The sequence below is a fragment of the Branchiostoma lanceolatum genome, chromosome 3, assembly GCF_035083965.1.
Source record: "Branchiostoma lanceolatum isolate klBraLanc5 chromosome 3, klBraLanc5.hap2, whole genome shotgun sequence".
NCBI lineage: Eukaryota > Metazoa > Chordata > Leptocardii > Amphioxiformes > Branchiostomatidae > Branchiostoma > Branchiostoma lanceolatum.
Genome location: NC_089724.1, coordinates 13790353 through 13811954, shown reverse-complemented (window position 1 = coordinate 13811954; position 21602 = coordinate 13790353). Strand labels below are relative to the sequence as shown.

Sequence of the window (21602 nt, the reverse complement as noted above, 5' to 3'; positions counted from 1 at the left end):
TACATTTGCAGTTTGCTGTCTCTGTTGCTTTTCTTTTATTTGTATCGTCCATGGATACCAAACATAACGTTACTTTAACTGTGAGGAAACTAGAGCAACAAGTGCAAAATTTACTTGCAAAGAATCACAAAACCAGAACCACTCGCCAACAGTAGCCCCTGGTGGAATATACCCACAAGCTTTTAATGTTATGACCTGACTTCTGGACAGGATGGGAAACATTTGTTCAAGAGACGCAGTCAAAATAAGGTGTGCTTGTTTGACATCATATTCTCTTTATTTGTTAGTACATCAGTTTAGAATCACATCAACTTTCGTGTGTGTGTGTGTGTGTGTGTGTGTGTGTGTGTGTGTGTGTGTGTGTTTATCGCATGGCTCAAGAGGCTGTACATGGATATTTGGCAGAACGGTTGGTAGGGGTTGAGAAAACGAAGGTCAATTTCGATATTTGACCTCCTACCGGCTTTCCAAGGTACTGCAGCGGAACTTCCGGTTTTGATATCTCGTATTCTGGACATGCTACAGTCATAAGTTTTTAGTGGTAGAGAGCTTGTTTCCAACTGTTTTCTTTGCGTTCCAGAAAAGTTCGTCCACTGGTGACGACATCACGCTTCCAAAGTTTGCCTCCTGTTCCCAGGTCTCCGGGTAAGTAAATGTACAAGTAGGTGATCTAGCATCACCGACCTTTCCCCCAATAACAATGTTACTGTGAATGACTTGAGCCTACTTTCAGCTAAAACCATTTATGGAATTGGAAGGCAAGACCCTGTTGTAGCACTAGGTAACATAGAACAGAAAAGAAAGGTCCCATTTTTCAAAATTAGATTTTTGTTGTTGTTGTTGTGCATTTCATTCTACAGTAAGGACCACAGATTTGGCATCCTGGACTCCTGAAGTCGTCAAGAACGTTTTGAGGGAAATCTCGTCCGACGAAGCTGTCAATCACGAGTACATCCCAGTCCCCGGCCTACCAGAGTTTACCTCGGCTGCGACATGTCTGGTCTTCGGCGATAACTGTGGTGTCGTTTTTGAGAATAAGGTGTCAAGACATTGAGAAGACTCTCTTGGATAATTTGTACCTACCAGTTAGAAATAATCGAGATGGAAAATATGATACCACAGAACTACTAAGTCAGAAAAACGATGCGATATTAGAATCGCTGTCAAATATCAGATTTCTGAAGCAGAATACCGCCATACATATCTGTAAAATGTTTTTATGACAGAAATATAGACCATATCATGTTTCTCTTCAATGAAATAGGATACGTCACTAGCACATCCAGTGACAAAGTAAAATGTAGAGTTTTCTTCGGTTTCGTAATGCGACTACTTAAAAACTAAAGTGATCAGTGGTTTAATGGTATCCCACTTTTCAGATTGGTTGTTTCCAGACTATAGGACAGACTGGTGCTGTCCGGCTGGGGGCGGACTTCTTACACAGACAGCTCCGACTGAACACTGTGGTGTTACCCAGGGCGTCAGCAGGTACGGAGTCTATAGTCGGGGTCTGTCGCAAACATTTGTAATATCTAATATGCAGTCTCTGTAAGATATAAGCTTGAAACAATGGTAAGAAGCGAGGAGAACAATGACGACTAATGAGGTGCTTTGCATGTGCAGGCATCACGGACCGGATAGCGTAGCGACCTACTTAGAACAAGGCAATCAGAGATTCACTATCCTTTTTGTTAACAAGTAACTCACCAACAATTCAAATCGATGCTTCACTATCTTGATCGTATGTGTTTGTTTTGTTTTCTGCAGATTTATATGATGGCGTGTTTAAAGCGGCGTCCTTCGGTGATGTCCGGTATTACAACAACAGTCACGAACTCAACTCGTCAGGCGCAAGTGACTTGATTGAGACACTGAAGGTAACAACATGTGAATCTAGTGGTCTAACTCGTAGTAGATGTAGCAATGGTGAGAATCTTAAGAGTAATTGTCAAATTTTGACATGTAGAAAAGTTTCCATGGTCAGCAATAAACTCATTTGCTCTTTTTCGTAAGCTGGACGTGTAAGTTCTAACTTGTATAGTTTAAAAGATCTATGCTGTTCTTTCCCTCCCTATGACTCATCACTTACAACTCAGATATTTTGCCAATCAGGATAACTATCGAAAACATTTCGCCAGAGTTTCCCTGTAGGTTCGGTTGCCGTATTTGAAGCTGACAGCATCTCGACTAAACCTATACAGAGGATGGTCGACATAATCATGGTAAGGCACAGTTTAGTTACGCCACCTTGCGGAGTGGCAACTAGCACGGTGCAGATGTCAAGAATTGAAAGTCTAAATGACGTAATGAAAACGACAACAAAAAACTTTTGCTGCTACAGTCATATCTTTTTGATTGCTTGACAGTTTTGTTAAATGCGTGTATATGTAAAGTAAGTAAGTGTATATTATGTATTTGAATAGACGTCTCTGCTTCAGCTAATTCTGTTTTCTTTCCATGTCCCATTATCATTAAGTTCGATGCACGCTGTAAACTTTTCTCATAACAGAAATAAGTTTTATTTTATTTTGATTTTTTCAAAGGAAAGAAACCTGTTCCCGTTCGTGCTAGCGGGCGGCCTGGGCCTCATGTCGGGGTCGGTGGAGGGAGACGCCGGTGTGATCCGGTCCCTAACGGACAGGGGAGTGGAGATGTTTGTGGCCGTGTCGCTCTCCAGGCAGTTTGGGCTCCGCGGTAAGTAGTGGAAGTAGGAGTAACATTGCAACCGGTATACCAATGTGTTGCTGCAAAGGGACTTTATCTTGCAGTCATACAGGTTTGGCATTGTCAGGAGGCTCCCAAATCTGACGAGCGAGAGGATAAAAAAGAAAGTATCTTTCTACGAGATTATTTGAGGAAGGACACAAAGTGTTTGCGGTAAATTGGTACCTGAATTGTACCTGAATTGTCGTCTATTCGTTGAAAAATGAGATTCCCCCTTTTCCTAACCAGCCAGAACTAATGCCTGCGTCGGAGTGATAAACTTAAGATTGAACTGGCTAGTTCCAGGTGTGCCACATGGCAACTACCTTAAGGGACCAACCATTTGTGACTACGCTCCCGTATCTTATCATCGCACCACATTACTGTTACCAATTTTTCTTTCTTATTCGTTCTTGAAGTAAATTCTTAATATAAGAAAATTTGTCCACGAGTTAAGAAATACGAGAAAAACTAAAAAAAGCAAGAAAAAATATTCTGCTAGTTTATTGCCCATGTTATGCCGTAATGTTATCTTACAATTGAAATATTATAAATATTACAAAATATAGAACTTTCACATATACAACGCATGTCACTTGGGTAGAGAGGACCTTCAATTGAAAGAGATTATACTAATTACGACCTTATTTGTATCAATGAAACAAGATAAAACAAAAATTTACAAAATCTCAAAATGTCGTGTCGTTATAGCTGTGATTTATTTGGCCATGTTGTCCGCCAGAACTAGTGTGCTGGTTTGGGGATGGGTAGAGGTGTCATTCATTTCTCTGTAATACTTTGTGTAACAGTTATAAGTTTTTCTTTCTTTATATTGCATTGGTTTGCTTGGTTTGATTTCTTCCCAAAGCACCCTTTTCTATCATGCGTCAAACAGTGTATGCTTTTGTACAGAGTGAGTATTTGTAGGAAGAAATTGATTTATTCATAAGCGTCACAATCATTCCTCACGCTCACTCGCTCAGACCTAAAAAGCTGTAGAGAGGTGCCTGTTGGGGGTTGTGGCAGGCTGTGGGGATATCATAACTGTTTTATTAAAGTCTGTGTGAACCAATTGAATCAAGCGGTCTTCAGATAAAAGTACTTAATGGATGATATCAATCCATTTGATAAACCTTGCCACTAGTGTATGATACATGTAAATGTAAAATTTGTAACCTGCAAGTTGATGACCTATAAACAGGACAGACAGTCAGATCGCCCGTATAACATTATTTTCCAGACGACGGTGTCGGGTGTCTGTTTGTGGTGACGTCAGACGACAGTGCCTGGCTTACTGTGTCCAGTCATTTGGTCTACATGGCTGCTCCAATGTGGGGAAACCCTCCCCAACATGGCGCCCTTGTAGTATCAAGGACACTGAATGACACAAACAGGAGACAGAGATGGTAACTTTTACATGGATCTTTTTCTCTGAAACTTTCACCATAAAAACGGCATCACTATATTTCAAGTTGTGAAGGAATGACTATTGTCCTTTTAGCTTAAGTGGGTGAGCTTGGACAGAGGAAGCAGAGTTAGCTTTTGTGTTAACCGCTGTTCCTGTAGTTGATAAACCACGAGAATAGTTTTCCATAAATGATATGACTATACTTTATTTTCTAGGGAGAAGGAGTTGCAGTCTTTTGTCCAAGGCGACGACCAGGAAGAAGACGGTGACGATCTTTGACATTCTGAGAAGCCAGAAATCATACGATGTCGAGTAATGTTGCAAACAATGCTAAGTTAGTTACACTTCCAGGGGGAAACATAGATGGATAAATAGGAAAGCTACTATTGGTTGTGTTCCCTTGTTATTGACGAATAGGTAACTTACTTTATTTTGTTATTACTATAAGTAGTTATTTGTATATACGTAGGTGTACAATGTGTAAGCGGAGTACTGCGGACCTGGCAGTATATGATTGTTTCGAAAAGATAAAAATAAAAAGTAAAATGTCTAATAAAACACAGGTAGTCCTGTACACACTTACGTAAATCCGTCTCAACAAGTGACGTTATTTGATATGAAACACAGCAACGTGTTAAATCACTACGAAGCTATGACTGGTTCTCAGACGTATTTGCAATTCATTATGACAAAAATGTTGCAACAACGATGGGAAATAATCTGCGAGTTTTCTTCTTTCATGATGATGTCGAGTAGGACCAATTTCAAGCGGTTTGTATAATTCATGTAGAGCTAGAATGTTTCCATGAAGATTACATGTATAAATGTACGCAAACACACCACGTATTTATGATTATGTAAATACCAAAAGGGCGTATAACCGTCTTGTTTTGTTCTGTGAGGGGGCATTGTTGTATTGAATTTTATTAACTTGAGGGATTCTTTTTACTAAAGAGCAAATGTTCATCATAAACTGGTATTAAACGGACAAAGAAAACTAAGCGAGTCATTGTATTAAGAAGCTGTTGAAAAATTATCGCTAATATCTCTTTTAGAGCAAAGTGGAGCAATGGAAATTTGCTTAGTGGACATACATATCAAATTGACGGTTTCTTGGGGGGGGGGGTGCATTCATGTTGTTTGGCATACTCATGGCCTGTATTGTATACGTGTGTGTATACGTGGATGTTTTTCTCATTTTTTGGCAATACATCATGGCTCAATTCAATTCTTTATTGTGGTTGCACATGTTGCACAAGAGCCATTCTCTCAAGATGTGTTGTGGATTCTTAAACGAGATTGAAACACGTGATATTTGGCTTAAAGTACTGTACATTTTCATTGGATGGACTTTAATTTCTACCTTTAGTGGTGTGCAAATGGAGACCAGAGATTACACCGTGATTCGAACCCGCGACCTTGTGATCTAGAAACACCACGCACATTGCCATGCCGAGTGATTATCCCATTCCAGCTGTTCTTGAGGGGCTGTCAGTGTATTAAGAAAAATGATCAAACTGTCAGTGCGCTAGCTCTATACAAATCTATTCAACGACTTGTAATCACCGACAAGCCATTATTTCCTTCAGGATGTACACGTTCTTTCTTGGTTTCGTTACGCGCACAATGTACAGATCTCCGACACAAGAAGGCGTGCTAATTGTCTGCAGCGCTGCCGTTTGGTGAGTGGTTGCCGTGGAAACACAGGATGCGTTCGTTACGTCAATCGATCTGGTTACTCCATGTGATGTAAGGAAATATTCATGGCGACAATGCACCGTTTGCTATTCTGTTGTTTGTACAATTTTTTTTGTATCTTTTTATCGGAAAACATATGTAGATATAGGAAAACCTGTGTTGGAACCAATGTTAACGAACAAAAATATAATGCAAGATAAATTGTGTCTAAGACAGGAGACAAAAAGTACACTCAAGGATCCAGGCGACCTAGGAAACTAGAAGTAGCTGTCCACTTCCATTCGCCCAAGAAATGAAATGGGGGCACATGAAAAAATAATATGACGTAAACTTGATCTATTCTACTTGTGTCAATCGTGCAATAACCTCAGAGGCGTTTTGCTAATGAAAGACTCTTTGTTCGAGCGCTGCTACGCTTTTTTTTGACGCTATGACGCAGGCCATTGTGTTACCATAGCAACTACAATGGATAGCAAAGTAACACCGTCTTATAGAGTTCATGAAAATGCTTTTCAGCAGAGCAGCGTTATCGTTATTTTGTAGATTTTGATAGGACTAAGTCCTTGGGAAAATGTAGCAATTGTTTGGAAATAAACCAATTGCAACTGAATAATTGACATGCCATGAAATCGGTACTGTGTGGAGTCACATGTACGTGTCTGTGTTTGCTTGTGTGTATGCGCTTATTTAAACTCACCACAGAAGGGTTCACCACGGCCGTGCTTGGTCCCGCAGTCAGGGGCTGTGTCCTGTATCATGGTGACGTTTAGAAACACACTATGATGGAAGGACACAGTACCCGACCGCGGGAAAATGTCAGCTCTCGTTTCAGGCGGCACGTCAGGGACCCTGCAGTGTGGCAAATGCATGTACCAAAGAGTTTAGTGTCACATAGCACAATAATCTGTTCAGAAAATATTGTTTCTCAGCACTGTCTTTTCAGTTGCCTGAGGAAACTACTCATGTATGTTCGCCTCAGCCGTGCAATGTGCATCCCTGTAAAAAGAAAGAGAAAGAGAACTAGTACTGTGAAAAAATGTGGCAAGGAAGCCGCTCACGCACCCAGCCAAGTACCCTGTACTTTTGTAGCGGCAACAACATATGTTGAATAGATAGAAATACATTGTATATGTAAGACTAACGACTCAGCAGCCCCAGGCACCCCCGCCCACGGCATCATCATGTTTAGGCCCGCACTCATAAAAACATGATATCATACACAAAGGGCACCGTCAAACGAGCTTACGCGACACAAACTATCAATGAATTAAAATAAAAAAAACTGCAAAGAAGGCTACAAAAACGAGCAAGTTATCAAACAGCAGTAGTACTGTGTGCTCAGGTGGAGTCTCCTCTGCTTTACTCCCAGGAGACGCCTCACCTACCAACTCCGCGGAGCCGGAGCCGCCCTCACCTGTCCGTCCTGTTGTTCTCCCGCCGGAGTGAGTGCTCCTACCTGGGCGGGCGGGCCCTTTCATACCCTCGCTGACGTGAGGTGCGCACGTCAGCAGCAATTTTTTTTCCTGATCACCACAGACTAATAACGCGCCCTGTGTACACGAGTTCCCGCTTAGAACATGTTTCTCCTGGTTATTCAACACATGGCCAGGAGCTTTGATTGTCTACTGAGGTAAGCACAGAGGGAGGGCCGAATACATAAAAGATGTAATTTTAATTTGCAGGTGGAAAACACGACGAGAATGATTGGGGAATAAAGTACAGAACTCAAAGTAAAGAAAGTGACAAAACAAAATATTCACCAAAGGCTATAGCTATATATACTTATCAAACCCGTCCCAGATTACATGTTTTCTGTAACATAACCCGTCAGCCGAGTCTTTCCATCTGTCATGTCAAGACCAAAATAGATTACGCGAAGTGCGGTCACTTGGACTGTGATTAATGTGATTTTAATGTTCATATATGTATATAAGTTTATACTGTATATAAATATAGATATGCTGTCTTCTTCTTTCACACTGTGTTTTCAATCCGCTGTAATGTCCCAGCACCAATTCAGCCTGTTGGCTGCCACTGGTTGATAGGATGTACTTATAGTTTTATTCAAGAAACCATTATCATTATTATCATTATCATCAAGACCTGCTCGGACCCTTGCAGTAAATATAAGGGCTTTAGGGGTGACTGAAAGCAGTGGTTATGTTTTATATCTTTTGTTCGTTATATCTTAGATCTGATATAACGTTATGAATCCTACGAGCAATCTCATAGTTAGGGGACTGTAGCATGATCTGGAATCATCGCTTCGGATGAGGTGATATTGTCTGCATTCATGTAACGTCGGAGGCACCGGAGGCCACTGACCTATTTCTTCTTCCTGGGAGAAGTGACCTACCTGGCGGCCATCAGAGTACCGACATTGCATTATTTTCTGATTCAACCGCAGCGAGAGTGGGCGTTGGCTACGTGAAGTGTGGGACAAAAAGGATGTAGTTTCTTGCATGTCCGAGATCTAAATTTAGACCAATCACGATTTCCCGATCGCCATCGCTCCTATGTACAACCTACTCGGAGACGCGCACTCAATGAGTGTATGACGTTTGTTGTTTGAAAACTTGAAACAGCTGGGTTACGTATATATGATCGCGTTTCTCGCTGCCGTGTTCATATAGCAACATGTACTAGATGGCTATATCTATATATCTATCCATCTATCTAAATAGAATCTATCTGCATGAATTCTGGGTAGCCTTATCAACTGTGCTTATGTTGCTTGACTTTGAATCCCAAAGCAGGAAATGTTAAAGTTTACTGTACAAAAACCAACAATCAGGATGCATAAAAAGAACAACATCCTTTCCAAGTCACATGGTACCTTCTATTGCTATTCTCTTAGGCGGTAAGGTAACGAAATAATCCCAGGCGTTTGCACGAGAGGGAAAAATATTAAATATTTATTCCGTCCTGCACTTTGAAGTGATTACTACTTACTATTTATGCTGAGTCATGAATAAACAACCACATCCATCCAGCCGTCAGTCCTAGCGCTTCTTTGTCGTTTTTGTGCACGAACAAGTATCTCAAAACCCTAAATGGTTCTTAGCATAACTGGAGGAGGACAGGTTATCCTGTTAAGGATAAAACTATACTAACGTTTTAAGGGCAAGTTTGTACTATAAAATCCCCCCCACAAAGTGAGCTAACGAAAACTACCAGCCACCGTCAGCCGACGGCCATAGTGTTCAAATCAGCGGAGGCCTGGCTAAAACGCTTAAACAAGTTTATGGATTTACTCTTCAAGATGAACTGTAGGAACAACAGATAAAGAATTGAAATACCGTTGCACTTAATCGAGTTGGCTTCATCTAACCAAATATTAGGTTAAAGTAATGACAACATTGGCTCGCCATGCTCTGCCTGGTAATGTGAAAGATTGTGTGGCAGTTACATGGGCAGTTCTACAGAACCCAGTTCATACTGGCTTCTTAGATTAGCAAATTAGAAGACACCGCTATCATAAGCCATCTTTCAGCTGTGAAAAGGCATTTCGAAGTTGCTAATATGAATACAATAAGGCACATTCACAAAATTCTGACCGGGCGGATTTGAAAACAGATCAGACATTTGAACACAAGGCTAGTTTTCCAAAACCTTAATGTTGCGGATAGTATTATATTGATTATGTAGCGTCTCTGTACCATTTGCTTTGTTTGACAATGTTAGTTTGAAAACCAGTAGAGAAAAATATTTGAATATTTAAAACAAAAGATCAACCAGTATTATTCTGGTCCTGTCATTGATTCTAGCAGGAAGTGGAGTCTAGTGGATTGTTAAGTGTTTACTAGTTCTGGGCGTCAATTCACCCCTCAAACTGTATGCAGGAAAGATCTCAGTGGGGAGTATTTCCCTGTTGTTGTCACCACGGACAGGCAAGTCTTCACAACCTTCTGAATATATCTGTGAAAGGGCTCAGTCCCTCCCCACCTGCCACACCCAACTCAAAATGATCTGAAAGAAAGCCGCATCAGCTCGTAATTACAACTCGGGATTGGACAGGAAATTACTTCATCTGTATGCATAACTCCTTAGTCTGAGCTCCTTCCACCTGCAGCAGGTACATTATGTGTTCGGGGAAGATATTAATAGTGTGGCCGGTAACGCAGGAATCAAAGCCGGTCACTACACATAGTAAGAAATATCAGGAAATAAACCATTTACAGACGATTGTATACTCTTACTCCATTCATCCCAATTTCCTTATTCTTATTCTTAAGCGTTGTGAGGTTCTGGGTAGTATAAATACCGAATCAGGTTTTAATGTACTTCCACTCTCTGCTCTAGTACTCTATCTGCTTGTTTTGTGGTAAATGTACACATGTCTTCAGGATATACGGGTTGATCAAATCTTTTGGCGTGTTTATTGGTTGACAAAATGCGCACAGCAGCACGACTAGTTGTAGTTGTTGTGCTGTTTGTGTCTACAGTGTTTAGTGAAGAGTTTAAAGTGTTGCTCATGATGCCGACGTACAAGATGCCTTTCTCGGGACAGAGGGTCGGGGCGGCGGCGCACATCGCTATGGAGAGAGTCAACTCCGGAGAGCTGGGCATCCTACAGGGGCATCGTCTGACGTACGACTACGTCGACACGGACTGTGAGGGAGTTGAGGGGACGGGGCGGATGGTGGAGGCACAGAGGCGCGGGAACTACAGGTGGGAGTGGGCTGATTATGACCAATAACCCCGTACAGGCTGGCGGCTTTCATGCATATTTCAACACTGCCGTCATCGGCGACATGCGCGCTCTGCAAAGTTCTGTGCGAGGAAAGTTAAGCTAGAAGTCAGAAAAATACTGCGAAGTTGTAAAAAAGCAGGAATAACTCTAGCTTCTGCCTCCCTGTACTGTATATCATGGATTCAGTCAAAGTCATCTTTGCTCTATCAAATTCAGTTGAATGATGCATACCCCCGACATGACGTTTTATTTTAGTTGCCTTGTAGACACATACGAGCTGAAAGGAATAAGAATCATTCTATGATGCTTTTTCATAAAAGAAAGTTCTATAAGACCACAGAGTATTCACAATTCAGATGAATTTGAATACCAGGGTTGTGTATGAGAAAAGATAAGTGATAGTGACAAGGCAAACAATCTGCGTGTGATACTCGTAAGCAACTTCATTTCACGGAACGCTTACAAAACCAGAAATAGAAAGGTTGTGCGGTAACGTCTTTCTGTCACTACACGTATACAGTGTAATAAAGCTATTCCAGACTTGACTGGTATCCGGGTCTATGCCTTCTTCTCACAATGAGACACGTTGAAATTATGCGTCGTACGCCGGACGACAATGTCTAAATGTGTTTCAGTGCGTTTATCGGGCCGATGTGTTCGTGGGTGTGCACACACTGTGCCCGGCTGGCGGCCTACTGGAACATCCCCGTGGTCAACCCCATGTGCTCCGCCGAGGAGTTCGTGGATAAGACTGAGTTCAGAACACTTACGCGTGTCTTCGGCCCTTTTATAAAGGTGATCATGTCTTGAGCATCTTAATAACACACAATTATACACATTGTCCTTGTGTTTGTGAGAATCTTATGAAGTTCAGCCGACCATGAATTTGACACGTTGATCACACACTTCCTCGTGTTCTTTCCATACACATATCAGTTTTCCATCGAATATTTGTGTGTTCCGTAACTTCGAGTATTCAAACATCAGATGTCTTTCTTCTAAAACCAGCATAAGGTCTGTAAGCTATTTCTAAGCCTTGCAAGTTGCCAGCCAGCTTTGTTTGTACTTTTGGCCAACATCTATTTCGACATGATGTCTTTTGACGTTTGGCGTGCTCAAGTCTTATTATTTTTCTCAAACTCTAAACAAAGATGGGCGGTTTCTTCGCTGAGATCTGTGCCCACTTCGGGTGGCGGCGGTTCGCCCTGATCGTGCACAAGGCGCCGGTGTGGACCAGTCCCATGGGCGCGATCCGGCACATCGCGGGGCTGAGGAACATGACCGTGGCGACCTACCAGGAGATCGGGCACGGCGGGGAAGACCTGGCCGACGTCATGAGACAGACGGCTGCCGTGTCCAGGGGTAGGGAGCATCATTTTAAGGACTTTCTACGTCTTTATAAGTGCTAAATATTGTATGGCCTTTAATTGAGTAAATGTCAGTTAGAAAGACAGCTGCCGTATCCAGGGGTAGGGGGCATCATGTTAATGACTTTCTATGTCTTTATAAGCGCTAAATGTTGTATGGCCTTTAATTGAGTAAATGTCAGTTAGAAAGACAGCTGCCGTGTCCAGGGGTAGGGGGCATCATTTTAAGGACTTTCTATGTCTTTATAAGTGCTAAATATTGTATGGCCTTTAATTGAAAAAATGTCAGAAAGATGTCCTAGATTAGATGCGTTTAAAATCGACCGTGGACAGGTATGAAAAGTACCTTTTTCGAACTCTAAAAAATAAAATAAAAGTTCAAAAACAAAGAAACGAAATTATCATGTTACGGTCGATTTTTATTCAACACAACGACCAGACAGTGACTAAAATAAGTTCTTTATTAGATATAAAGTGTTAGAGTGCCTAGCAAAAAAATGTAAGTGCTCTCCGCGATCATAGGTAGAAACTGTGAGCGAAAATGGCAAATTCTACTATTAACGATGCACAGACGTTTCGTGACGAAAGTTTGACTTCACAACACACGTGTTTTCATTTTGTTCGTACATGTAGTTATCTTCATCGCTGCCCGAGGAGAGACTGTCCGCACTATGATGCTTCACGCGTACGACCAGGGTCTGACTAACGGCGAGTTCGTCTTCTTCTGTGTGGAGTTCTTCAGACAGCCGCAGATGTTCGGAACCTTTGACTGGAAGGTGAGAAACGTAAAAAGTATTTTTTTATAAAGGTTGTATTTAGTTAGGAATTGAAGATGTCTGTTCTTCACAGTGTAGAAAAGTTTTTTTCTGTCAAAATCCACAAAGTTTGACAAACTAACAAGACCATCAATCTATATGTAAAGGTGCAAGCCGTCCTCCAACCGCAATGGGGAGCTGATGTACGACTACAAAGAAAATAGAAGCCATGATATTCAGCATTGTGCGCTTCCATTTGTGTGAAAAAGTTTAGTAACAAGGTCAGGTATGCTAACCTTTGTGTGAAAGGATGTCAGCACCAAGGACAGGTATGTCACGAGGGGCGTTCAATAAGATCACGGCCTCACCAAAGAGCAAGGGAGTAACTTACATTTTAGGCATAGCTATGAAGTATGAACCTCTTGATGAATGGCTACCCAAACTCGAATCATTGTGATCGTCACTTTAAAGGCGACACCCTTTTGAAAACCGATATCGTTAAGTGAGAGAGAAGGAGCTACCATTGACAAAATTAAACTGTGACCTAGTCAAGATGCTAGTCAACATTTAGAAATCTCATTGCTCTGCTTAAAGCCAAATACCCACTTCCTTTTGGTTGCAATAGTAAACAAATATTTTGACAGTGTAATCGTAGATTTCATGGCACGAGAAACACAAGAAATTACCCACGCAACTTGAATCATAGTTTAGCGTCTTACTCACTCGTGCTTTTCTCGCCACTTACCTACTGATATTCAAAACGGCGTCGGCTGGAAAGTAATGACCACAATGATTTGAGATTTGGCGCATATTCATAGATGGCTTCATACTTCATAATTTTGCTCCGAAATTTTAGTTGTGTCCCTTGTTTCCGAGTGAGGCTGAGAACTTATTGAGCGAGTCGCTGCACGTTTGTGTAAAATGACTTCAGCACCAAGGAAAGATATGTTGACCTTTTAGCGAAGGGGCTTTAGCACCAAGGACAGGTATGTTAACCTTTGTGTGGAGAGACTTCGGTACCAACGACTGATAGTTAACTTTTGTGTGGAGAGCCTCAGCACCAAGGACAGGCATGTTAACTTTTTTGCGGAAGGACTTCAGCACCAAGGACAGGCATGTTGACCTTTGTGTGGAGGGACTTCAGCACCAATGACTGGTATTCAACTTTTGAATGGAGAGCTTCAGTACCAAGGACAGGCATGTTGGCCTTTTTTGCGGAAGGACTTCAGCACCAAGGACAGGCATGTTGACTTTTTTGCGGAAGGACTTCAGCACCAAGGACAGGCATGTTAACCTTTGCATGGAGGGACTACTGCAGCAAGGACATGTTAACCATTGCTGTATAAGTACATTTCATTCTCACCTTTAGACTGGTGACGGCCGTGATGGGGATGCTAAGAAGGCGTTTGAAGCCCTTTTCATCCTGTCCCTTTATCGACCGGACACCGCTGAGTACGCCACGTTTGGTGACGAAGTCATCAGGAGGTCATTGTCCGATTTTGGCTTTACCTATCCTCCCGAAGAAGAGGTAAACGTTTTTGACATAATGGCAATTCTTATGTTAATTTTGTTTGTGTATTTTTGTCATCCTCTCGATGCGACCTTTTCTTCACTTATAACAATTCATGTCCGTTAAGATTTGAAATTGTATCCTAGATTAGAATCTGTCAGCAGCATTCAGAACGCTCCCTTTAATGCTGTCAGAGCATTGATTGTTTTCATTGCACTCTTACAACCTTACTTCTGCAACTTCGTCGACTAATGCAAAAGCTCCATCTAGCGAATTCTTTTAAAGACCAGGCCTTCATTTACACGTCATTCACTCTGCCAGGTGTCCGTTTTGGCCGCCATAGTGCACGACACCATTGTTCTGTACGCCACTGTTCTTAGCGAAATTCTGGAAGAGGGAGGGAATCCGTATGATGGAATGGCTATGGCTGGCAGGATGCGGAACAGAACTTTCCACGGAGGTGGGTCTTTTCCACATTTGTTCCTTTTCCTTTTTAAGTCAGTAGTTAAGATTGCATATGTCTGTATAATGGTTTAAAATCTTTTCAGAAATTGTCCTACCTACACGGATTATACATCACTTTGATTGTTTCCCCAGGTATCCAGGGAAACATCACTATCGACAGTAACGGTGACAGAGACTCGGACTACATGCTGTATGACATGCAGGACGTCATCACCGGGACATTCCAGGTAGGCGTCATCATAGATATCCCTGTTATAGCTTTAGTTTGTCAGTTCTGATCCGTCTAAATCAACACTTTTGGAATAATCTGCGCTATGAACTGGGCTGTAAACTTTTACTGATAATTTTGACATTGGAAACGTATTTTGCGACTGCTGTCAATAAGAATTTCCTCCGCTATTGAAAGAATGATAAATTAAACATTTCTGCGCTATTGATAGGATGTTCCTGTCAACAAAGCTTTATTTTAAACTATTGACCGGATGTTCCTGTCAAAAATATTTTTCGCAGGATCCTCCTGGGATGTTCCTGTCATGACTTGTCTTTAAAATCCGTCATTGTTTTAGTTCATTTGCTTTTGTCCAAGATTGTGGCTAACTTTTGTCACTTTCGTCCTAGTTTGCGGCTAATGCAAACCTACTTTCGTCTTAGGTTGTGGCTAATTTCTTCGGAGAAAGGAAAGTTTACGACCAAGTCCCAGGTGTAGCCATCAAGTGGCCGGCCGGATCTAACTCCCCACCGCGGGACGCCCCGGAGTGTGGGTTCAAGGGGGAATTCTGCGTCACCGAACTCAGAGGTCAGGAACACATAACAATTAAGACTTCGCATTTCTAGGAACGGTTGAAATGATGTTCTTTTCTGAATTCATTGTTCCTTTTTTTGTCATCTTCATTCAGAATCTTTCATTTTTTATGCACTTTACTTTCAAGCAACAATACGTAAATACATAAATGCATACGACGCTGCAGAAACTTTTATACGTAAGTTGATATTGTTCCAGAGTCGGACCCCATGGTGTACGTGGGCTCGTCCTTCTCCAGCCTGGTGGTGGCCCTGGTTGTTTTAGTCATCATCATGTACAGGTGAGTTTGATCTTTCGTTGGGTTTCACCTTACGTTAAGAACACTGCCTCTAAAATTTGCCAAATCTCTAGTGGAGTCTGCGACACTCAATTGGCTACCCCCACACAGGGGCGAGACGCATTGCAGGAAGCTTAAAAACTTGCACAACTTTAGTTAGTTTAAATGTCGAATTTCTCTTTTTATGACCACCTCTTTGCCATATTGTGTAAAACTCATGAACGCATTGTGCACAATGAATCCTATGCGTTAGTGTGTTTTAGATGTAAATGTTACGATAGATAGGAAGAGTGTCTTTCCTGTTACAAGGGTGATTCTAGTATGTATTGTTAATCTGCAATTTAGTCCTCGGTCTATTATGATGTACTTTTACGTGCACGTTATCAAATACACCAGTTCGTCATCATCCCTGTACTGAACACACACAAAATATACCAAAACGCTTCAGGAAAAGAATTGTCGACAAGTTTCTTTACTTGAAATTCAGTATTTTTACTCCCAATATCCCCAGAAAGTACCGATTGGAAGCGGAAGTGGCCAGTATGCAGTGGAAAGTCAAACCGGAAGACATGGTGTTCGCTAAAGGACACGCCAACAGTCTGTCCCGGGCGAGCACGAGAGTAAGTAGTTTTAATCTTGGTCCTTAGTTCTGGAGTTGAGCACGTTTGGCTTAAAAATGAACAATACATGTACCATTGTGTTAGAGTTTGTTGTAGCGTTTGCTTAGTCTTCAGCCCGCTATCACACAGTAAGAATTCGACACAGCACATCTTGTCCATGTTCAGCGCGTCCCTGACAGTGATCGATAATTCAACTAAAATAACTTATCATAACTTTTTCACCTTTGATGTGTTTGGCCCAGGCGACAGGCCGGTCCTTGGCTACAATCTACTCGGGTTTCTCCGTCAGCACCACGGACGACGAACAACAAATCTTCACCAAGACTTGCACATACAAGGTGTGGATCGTCCTTCACAGTATCTTAAAGTTTTTCTTTCCATTTAGTTGTCATCAATTTTGTCCTGCAAGGCTTCACTTGGTTCTTCAAACTAATACGGTATTCAAGGAAAAGAAAATACTCAAGCAACTGGATAGAGTTTCAAAATTACTTGAGTAACTGTTACCTTGTGTATCTTATATATCTGGATGTCTAACATCCGACGACGTAATACGTATTCTTTCAAAGTTGTCCGTTGGTCCTAAGATTGTTACCTCTGTCGTCAGGGCAACGTCGTAGCTCTAAAGTGGGTGGAGCCGAAGAAAGCTCACCTGAACCAGACGCTTCTTCTGGAGCTCAAACAGGTATCAGTTTAGAACGCGTATATTTCACAAACGACGTTCCTTCAATAGTCATACTGTATACCGTATCAAAGCAACATCTCCCAATATGGTATAGTATGAATCTCGAACTCTTTGGCAGCCAAACTCGTACGTCGTAATGTAGATTATACAGCATTTAAGGTATTGACCATTGTGTGTGTAAATGGATTAAAGAATACTAGTATTCCACTGATGTATTGGTCTTAGTGAATATTGGTACCTACGTTTTCTCTCCTGACGTCGTGTCCTGTAGCTGCGGGACCTGACCCATCCTAACGTGACCATGTTTGTGGGTGCCTGTCTGGAGCCCGCCACGTCTAACTGTTTCATCCTTACCGAGTACTGTCCGCGAGGCAGTCTGCAGGTAGCCATTATCGTACTCAAGTCACTGATGTATCTCCTGTTAAGTACTACACATATTCTCACTCCTAACAGCCCTCAAAAGTTGTCGTTCATGTCTAACAAAAGAAAAGAAACAGCCCCAGGAATATTTAGTGACAGAATACTGACATCCTCCCTACAAAGAAGACGTCTGCAGTCGAATCTAAGCAATTGGTTTTCTTTCATTTCTTTCTCCCAGGACATACTTGAAAACGACTCCCTTACACTGGACTGGATGTTTCGGTTCTCACTTATGTTGGACATAGTCAAGGTGGGTGAAGCTATAACGATCCACCATGCTACTGACTGCTTTATCGCATCGGTTTCACAATATAGGAATACGACCTCATGATCAGTGAATTGTTGCTGCCTTTGCCCATACAGGGTATGGCGTTCATCCACAACAGTTTCCTGAAGTCCCACGGCCAGCTCTGCTCGTCCAACTGTGTAGTGGACAGCCGCTTCGTGCTCAAGGTCACGGACTTCGGACTGATGTCACTGCGCAAGCGCAGCACCGACAAGACGCACGCGTATTACACAAGTGAGCTTCTTGAATGTTCTATCTAGTTTCATTGGAAGGAATTCAAAATTTAACTTCTTTTAAGGCATAGCTATAATTGAATCCAGTTAAAACAAACGGCATAATTACATGTTTGACATGTTACCCCAGGAGACAGGTCGGTCCTGAGCTACAATCTACTTTTGTGACCATAAAGAAATGATCTTAAAATTGTCTCCTGTGTATGAGATTGTAAATTAATAATTCCTAATCTGTTGATATCTCTAGAGCTGCTGTATCGAGCACCGGAGCTGCTCCGAGGATCCGTCCCGGCCAGAGGTTCCCAGAAGGGAGACGTCTACAGCTTCGCCATCATCGTACAGGAGATCGTCTTCCGCTGCGGGACGTTCTACCGGAGGGACGGCTGTCTGCTGCCGGAAGGTGGGGCAAACAAGAGGCCTCACGTCCCCAGTTTTCTAACCATTGCAACAAATATTCTAGTCATCATTTGAATGAAAGCTAGCATGGCGTAATGTTGATTTTACAACACTTAATTTGCCGTTAGTTGTAACTGCTCACATTGGCCAAGGTTTGCGCTTTCGGAGTGCTTTTCCCGATCCTGATATCTCGTTGATATCTATATATCTTCCACAAGACATGATCAAGCGTGTTCAGCACAGCGAGGAGCCTCCGTACCGCCCGACCGTGCGCGAGGACGCCTGTCCGCAGAACGTCAGCAGTCTGATGGAGAGGTGTTGGTCAGAGGACCCGGATGAACGACCGGACTTCCACAGTCTCAGGGGCGTGGTCAAGAAACTCAGCCCTCCCAGGTACTTTAACGCTAAAGTTGTACAGTTCAGGGTGTAATATAATACAAATCTTGTCTCTAAGAACATTGTGGCGGACTAAAGTCACAGAGTCGGGAACCCTTCTGAGACTTGGTAGAAGTCAGGATTCGACTTGCAAGCACACATTTATGCATCATGTATAGATTAGGGTCATTACTAGTTATGTATGACATGATAATAATTCATGAACAATTTCATATCTTCAAACTCATGTTCTAACACTACCCTCCCACACGTCCCACCCCAGTCAGAGTGAGAACATCCTGGACAACCTGCTGAGCCGGATGGAACAGTACGCCAACAACCTGGAGACTCTGGTGGAGGAGCGCACAGGGCAGTACATGGACGAGAAGAAGAAGGCGGAGGATTTACTGCACCAACTCTTACCCAGGTGGGGCTCTCTAAACACCACCTCTTACCCAGATGGGACACTCTAAACACATACTCTTACCCCAGTGGGACACTCTAAACAACTTCGATCGGGTCTGCACCAACTCTTACCCAGGTGGGACTCTCTAAACACGTACGGTTGGGTCTGCACCAGCTCTTACCCAGGTGGGACTCTCTAATCACATACGGTCGGGTCTGCACCAACTCTTACCCAGGTGGGACTCTCTAATCACATACGGTCGGGTCTACACCAACTCTTACCCATGTGGGACTCTCTAATCACATACGGTCGGGTCTGCACCAACTCTTACCCATGTGGGACTCTCTAATCACATACGGTCGGGTCTGCACCAACTCTTACCCATGTGGGACTCTCTAATCACATACGGTCGGGTCTGCACCAACTCTTACCCAGGTGGGACACTCTAAACACGTACGGTCGGGTCTGCATAAAATATCATGGAATGAATGTGACTTTTCGAGTCTGGAGATTACTTGAGGCCTGACAGTGTGTACGCTAGACCAGTGTCCTTCCCGCTGCAGGACTGTAGCAGACCAACTGACGCGGGGTCAGAGGGTGGAGGCTGAGGCGTTCGACTGCGTCACTATCTACTTCAGCGACATCGTGGGCTTCACGTCCCTGTCCGCTCAAAGCACTCCCATGCAGGTTAGCGCTAGCAGCTTTAACATTTCCGTTAACCCGTCGCCAAGGAGGGTTACCGTTATCATTGTGTACACTAACAACTTGCCGTCTGGAGCAAAGCTTGTTACCGACTGCTGCAGATATACTATACTATGTGTTCAACATCGCTGTTGTCGTTTCTGCAGGTAGTCGCCTTGTTGAACGACCTCTACACAACCTTTGATGCCATTATTGATAACTACGGCGTTTACAAGGTAAAGGCACACACCTGGCAATCTTGCGCTTTTAGAAAATCGTCACATTTCAGATTTAAGTTGTTAGAAAACCCTCTAGATAGTGACTTAGAACCCGTGGTCTTGACTTAGACTTGCACTGTTCAAGTGTTGTCCTGTACTGCAAGCAAAGATCTTATTTAACTGATAACTCCCAAAGGTGGAGACTATCGGTGACGCCTACATGGTGGTCTCGGGTTTACCGCTGAGAAACGGCAACCTCCACGCCCGTGAAGTTGCTCGGATGTCGCTGGCGCTACTGGCTGCCGTCAGCTCCTTCAAGATCCGGCACCGTCCTCAGGACCAGCTCAAACTCAGGATCGGCATTCATTCCGGTATGTACTGGATGTCTGATTTCTCCTTTTCACTAGGGCGGCGACTTCGATGCGACCGCTATGCGACCAGACATTTGACACATCGCTACAAAATTTCATAAATAGAAACGAATCTTTCTACGCTATGTGTGTTCTGTTGTCTTTTCAGGCATACCTTTGCATTTTGCATGGTATCCTAATTATGAAGTAAAGCATTACAAATAATTCAGGTCGCAGCGTGATCGCCGTCTAGTGGAAAGGGGGCTTTACTTTGCTAGTGCTAGTTGTAGTACCGTAGGCCCAGGTCGTCTTGTGTTGTTTTTATTGATCGCTAGATGTCGCTCCTACCCGTTGCAGGTCCCTGTGTGGCGGGCGTTGTTGGTCTGAAGATGCCCCGTTACTGCCTGTTTGGAGATACTGTCAACACCGCCTCCAGAATGGAATCAACCGGGCTGCGTAAGTAGTTTTACAAAGGACTTGTGGGTGGATTTGTTATATCCAGCGTGACAAAATTTACGATTTGCAACTTTTCTTCCCCCACTGTCCATCATAATTCATGTATTGAACCTTCACAGTTTAACTTTCACAAGTAACACAATCTTGGTACTATTTTCTCCATCCTCAGCCCTGCGTATCCACGTCAGTGTGCCGACTGTGACCTTACTCAGTACATATGGCGGGTTCGTTAACGAGTTTCGCGGCCAGGTGGAAATGAAGGTACGTTTTGAACTATGCGATTCACCGATGAGGTTCAAATTGTAGTTACTATAATTGATGATAAATACCAGTAGTGATAGATGTAAAACATAATGTAAGTTTGTGACTACAACTTAAAATGCGAGCTAACACTGATCTGTATCCTTCTTTTCCTGTCCCCATTGCCAGGGAAAGGGACTTGTTCCTACGTACTGGCTACTGCGGGAAGAGAAGTCCAGCACACGGGATATTCTGTAGGTCGTCCGGCCATCCAACTGGACTACAGGCGGCTTATACAGATTAACGCGATGTGTCTAAGATATCGTTGGGTATGTTTATAGTTTTTATTTTGGATGCTAAATCCATATCGAATTTTCCATGTCCCGTAGGGAAAACACAGAAGTGACCAGTAAGGCTGTCTGCTGAGAAAATGATGTAATAGATTAGATATATCTTGTGTTGATTGAATATATGAGGAGTCCACTGGGTGATCATTTTTGGTTTTATAAGACGCACCTTTCTGCTGACTGTTAACCGAGATTACAATCACATTGAGCTAGA

The 21602-nt window shown here is 42.8% G+C and overlaps 2 protein-coding genes and 1 long non-coding RNA gene across 3 annotated transcripts; all 3 read left to right on the top strand.

The window, feature by feature from the left end:
- The first annotated feature begins 1378 nt into the window (after positions 1-1378).
- On the top strand, positions 1379-2227 carry LOC136429321 (uncharacterized). The gene is made up of 3 exons (XR_010754734.1): positions 1379-1488; positions 1768-1877; positions 2139-2227. It is a non-coding gene; the product is annotated as an uncharacterized lncRNA (long non-coding RNA).
- A 321-nt stretch (positions 2228-2548) lies between these two features.
- Positions 2549-5172, top strand: LOC136429293 (uncharacterized). The gene is made up of 3 exons (XM_066419152.1): positions 2549-2694; positions 3944-4109; positions 4327-5172. Exons 1-3 carry the CDS (start codon positions 2589-2591, stop codon positions 4388-4390), a joined length of 336 nt encoding a protein of 111 aa, XP_066275249.1. The 5' UTR covers positions 2549-2588; the 3' UTR covers positions 4391-5172.
- A 5114-nt stretch (positions 5173-10286) lies between these two features.
- On the top strand, positions 10287-21583 carry LOC136429401 (atrial natriuretic peptide receptor 1-like). Its single transcript, XM_066419234.1, has 24 exons — positions 10287-10480; positions 11138-11297; positions 11654-11864; positions 12503-12645; positions 13994-14152; positions 14456-14594; positions 14732-14826; positions 15251-15395; positions 15600-15681; positions 16190-16298; positions 16541-16636; positions 16903-16980; positions 17252-17362; positions 17579-17650; positions 17764-17920; positions 18167-18319; positions 18534-18727; positions 18978-19117; positions 19660-19783; positions 19945-20013; positions 20192-20366; positions 20703-20801; positions 20971-21062; positions 21231-21583. The coding sequence occupies exons 1-24, from the start codon at positions 10287-10289 to the stop codon at positions 21297-21299; spliced, it is 3066 nt and encodes a 1021-aa protein (XP_066275331.1). The 3' UTR covers positions 21300-21583.
- The last annotated feature ends 19 nt before the right edge of the window (positions 21584-21602 follow it).